At 36.1% G+C, this 4,396-nt stretch overlaps 1 protein-coding gene across 1 annotated transcript; it reads left to right on the top strand.

Annotated features, from left to right (window-relative positions):
- Positions 1–3,006: 3,006 nt before the first annotated feature.
- Smp_174620 (hypothetical protein) lies at positions 3,007–3,560 on the top strand (the record flags this gene model as incomplete). The annotated part of the gene is made up of 3 exons (XM_018793209.1): positions 3,007–3,106; positions 3,141–3,267; positions 3,299–3,560. Exons 1-3 carry the CDS (start codon positions 3,034–3,036, stop codon positions 3,558–3,560), a joined length of 462 nt encoding a protein of 153 aa, XP_018647162.1. The 5' UTR covers positions 3,007–3,033.
- Positions 3,561–4,396: the final 836 nt, after the last annotated feature.

The following is a 4,396-nucleotide window of genomic DNA, read 5'->3' as shown; positions in this document are numbered from 1 at the left end:
GAACATGTTTACAGTCTAGGTTAATTCAATACAGTATATCTACTTGAACGACATCATTTCAAAGCACTCGGTAATCACTGTAAGGTAAATTACCAAAGGACAGTTACTCTGGTGCGACATTACGCTGTTTGTACTGCGAATCTGTTCTTCTCGGAATCATGTCGTGACTGGTTAGACCACAGTCCATTCTAGAGATTCCTTCAAGAGGAAACTTAATATTCATGGACGTACTAAGGGATTGGCTACTTCTTAATAGTTGCTATCCTAACTCGAACCACAAGCCTCAATATAACGCTAATGAAACGACCAGAAAATTGCATGGGAGCTGCTGGTTCCAGTAGCACTACTGCCAACAATCAAATAAGTCTTTCAACCCCCAAAAACATACCAAACCTCGAAAATCTGTTGTCGCGGCCCATATTGCAAAAAAATACTTCGGATGTCTTCATAACTTTGAAACCGTTTTCGTATCTATAACAAATCAAATAGTTAATTTTAGCTTGTCACACGGGTGTTGCATATTGAATATATAAAACTCGTTATTCGACCTTTACGTTACACCAAGGTTAGGTATTAGAGGTTATATCTAACACACTCCCAACGCTTTCATGTAATGTTTTCATGGCGCAAAAATTGGGTGAATCTATAATTTACGGGCGACCTCTGAGCGACATCCAAGTGACCTTGAGAGTGTCCACCTAATAAATACTACCACATGAGGGTTATGATCATTGGTTCCAACCAATGTGAGGGATTAGAATTGTGATCTAATGTTAGTGAATCATGTTAATAATTAGATTTAGGATTCTCATAACGAACTGATGTCAGCTAAAATCTCTAAGATATGTTCAGCCAATTGGATGAATGTATTTCGCCACAAGAACCGAGACCTGCTATTTTATACGTGATTGGTTCGTCCATAAATTATAGTCTTGCCGAAAATTTATTTTTATGTCGAAATGTTTGCAGCCGGCTGTATTTGTGCTTCATATATGGATCAGACGTCCCAACGTGATCGTTTGCTAGTAAGGTTTGAAACTTACTTCGCATCTAGACCCCAATTTCATATGTCACTCAATAGTTTCCGGAATGACACACCTTTTCCCTTTTTAAAGCTCTGTCTTTAAACCGGTATGGCGGTCATTAGGTCCAGATGGTCTTGTTAGTTCCTCCAAAACGGATAAAATTTTCATCAAATTGGGCACCTTTGTACTAGTCAGAAGGCTTTATTGGTCCGCTAAAATAAATTACGTTTCTCAAGCTACCAAGGTTTTTAAATGCATAACTTTTGTATAAATGTATAAGAGCTTTTCATCTGGCATTCTCAAAAACCGGTCAAGTCTACATTATGATAATTCGTCTTGCTCAATCACTAAATAATTGTATTTATCTAAGTGAACATACGTTATAATCTCCTATTACCTCCGAAATGATTTTAAATATTCACAATAATCCAGCTTATAGTGCCTAATAGGTAATGAGCCTTTTTATTCCACAGATGACCATAACTTTAGCGTATGAGTGAAAAAGCATCGAGATCTCTTAATATATTATTAAGTGCTATGGCACATTAATCTATCACTTGTCCGTGTACTCTTTTTTAAGCTGTGGTTTCTGTTTAAAAACTAATGGTGGTATCCAATTTCTCAACTCGTGATTGAAATAGGATCGAAACCAGTGTCAGCAACTGAGAGTTAGATAATTTGACTACTGGGCTATCACTACTCCGGAGGACTTGGTGGCTAACTGTTGTGACTGGAACAAGTTACTGCGTTGTCTACTTGTTATAACCACGAAAAACTGCCTTTCACTGCTTGTTACGACTGAATAGAGAGTGATACAGATCGACATAAGAAAGAAAGTGAAGCTGCACAAACAATTGATCTATTTTAGCTGTAGACCAATCATAAACCACAACATTAAAGACACATCACATTGCCATTCAGTTATCTGGTGGAATTCAGATGGGTAGGACAGGACAGTGGTTGACACTAGTTCATCATTAATTTAGTATCTGTATGCATTTTGCGGTGTCAACTGATTATCTATTTCAACTAGTAAATATAACTAGATTACTAAATTACGTACTCGTTCCTTCCTGACACTAATGTAGCATCGTTTTTAACAGCCTAAAATAAAGAATATACGTGTTTAACATTGGAAGTACGCTTATTATTTGCTATAATCTAGTTGCAATAAGGACAAACAAAAACGTCAGGATGCATAGTGAATCTATGCTTAGCAGTGCGACATTAGAAAACAAATGACAATATACAATCGTGAATTTAAGTTGAGCACTAATTAAAACTAAATGGGAGGTTTGAAATGTGTCGCGCAACTTCTGATACAAGATACTGTATCAGTGCCTGTGTGTAAGTATCATGTGACTTTGGTGTGCACTATATAAAATGTGATGCTTCTTATGTAGAGCGTTTTGCTGTACTTATAAATTAAGTGTAATTTTTTACATTGCGCTGCACAAATGTAACTTAATAGTTCAAATTACTATGCAGTTATTAATACTGGACAGTTTTCTAGGGTAGAATAAGTAACGTTGTAGTTCTTGGTCAAATAGCTTATAAATTATTCCAAGCCAAACATAATTCTCATTTTGTGATAGGTTTCTAAACAACATTATGTTCCTTTGGATTAATGATTCCTTTGATATTTGCAGAATTTTTCAGTTTATCAGAAAAGTGTCAAGCGAAATTAAACTAGTAAATTCTATTGAAGTGGGTCTTTCTTTTACGGGGAATACGGTTTGATGTTTTAAATTAGCATGATGTACATTATACGAGCGCTCGTAAAAATCTGAAAGAAGTTTAACAGAGCACTTATGTTTACTTCGAGTTTCTCTAAGTTATTACTGTCAGTTCTGAAAATATTCCAAAACATATAATTACATCACTGGGGCTGCAAACTTTTACAGTAACCTAAAAATAGTTCTTTGTGAAGTCATTTTGTTTATCTTTATCGTTGCTTTACCATGCACATCAAATTTCTTTTGGCTTTTAGTTTTCTAAAGATCACTGTATGTCGACATTCAAATTTTACCATAATGTTCTGTGTACATTCACCCGAAAATATGCTAAGAAAGGAAAAGCAAGTTAGTTCTAAATTGACTTGTTCCATTTCTTTAGCCAAAGGGGTTGCCGCTGTCGCTAAAATACGTGAAATTAATGTGGAGACAGACCCAGAGAAAATTGTAAACTGCTGCTGTATTAATTATAGGATAGGTGAACAACCTATTCCACTAAAGCCAGATAAGTATGAGTTTTTTCATAATTATTCCCCGTAGTGAGTATCCGGATTGGCTCTGGAAATTACGGACAGAGAGAGGTCCTATCCCTCTTAACGAGGTTGATAAAAATTCCTACTATTATTGGAGACGAATTAGAAAAATGAACCGTAACCTTTTCAATAATTTGGCTTCCGTGGATGGGTGGCATAGAAAGGATCACCGGTCGTTTGAAAACCATGCCCTTCGGTTTTATGGCGACTTGTATTTAGCTGTTAGTGAGTGGTCTAATTCAAAGAAACTACTTGAAAATAAAAATTGATATATACCATCTTACATTTACACAGCACGCCCAAGCATGATTTTTATCTGCAAAATAAGTTGCAAGTCACCTGATAGTCAAGCGGAAACTTTATTAGGCCAATTTGTTCCGTTCAGTGATGGCTTTTAAAATCTTTAGTAATGAATGATGACGTATCGTAGTGTTTTCCGTCACTTTCCTATGTGTGAATAACTATCATTTCTCAGTAAAGTATACCTGTTCATAGTTATTAGTAGAACAGTTAGCCTACAATAATCGTCTTGACCCACTACACAACAACTCCAACAGATCGCGTATTGTATGTAAGGATCACCAACTAAACTATCTTAACAATTAGGACTCAACAGATATTGTAATACTAGTTAAGGATTTAAATTTATAGATCAGGCATCTAAACACAAAAAGGCCATTTGGGAAGCCCATAGTAACAATTTATTTCCGAATAGGATAGTAAAAACCGTCTCCTACATCCCCGCGCACATAAAAGCTTATTTTTAATCAATAATCAATCGTCGTCTATAGAATACGAGGATTTCTGCCTGTGCAAATTAGATCTGGACTCATTACAGTCAGTTAGCTCGTGGGTTTATGACTTGGAAAATCGTCGTAATGGAAAATTTTCAGCGTACCGACTCACATGTTTATCAAACTACTCTAGGTTCAAGAATAATTTTTAAATCATCAGTGTTTATATGGGCGACTGATTGGTGGGTACGGAGGATCCACCTGGGGAAAGTTAGACAATCCTGATTCCAAATCTATGGTGCACATGGGCTCCAGTATCTTGAAGGAACAAAAGACATATGAACCTATTGTTAGTCACTAGCTACCATGGG

This window comes from Schistosoma mansoni, assembly GCF_000237925.1.
Source record: "Schistosoma mansoni, WGS project CABG00000000 data, supercontig 0204, strain Puerto Rico, whole genome shotgun sequence".
In the NCBI taxonomy this organism is placed as follows: Eukaryota; Metazoa; Platyhelminthes; class Trematoda; order Strigeidida; family Schistosomatidae; genus Schistosoma; species Schistosoma mansoni.
This window is presented reverse-complemented; position numbering and strand designations above follow the sequence as displayed.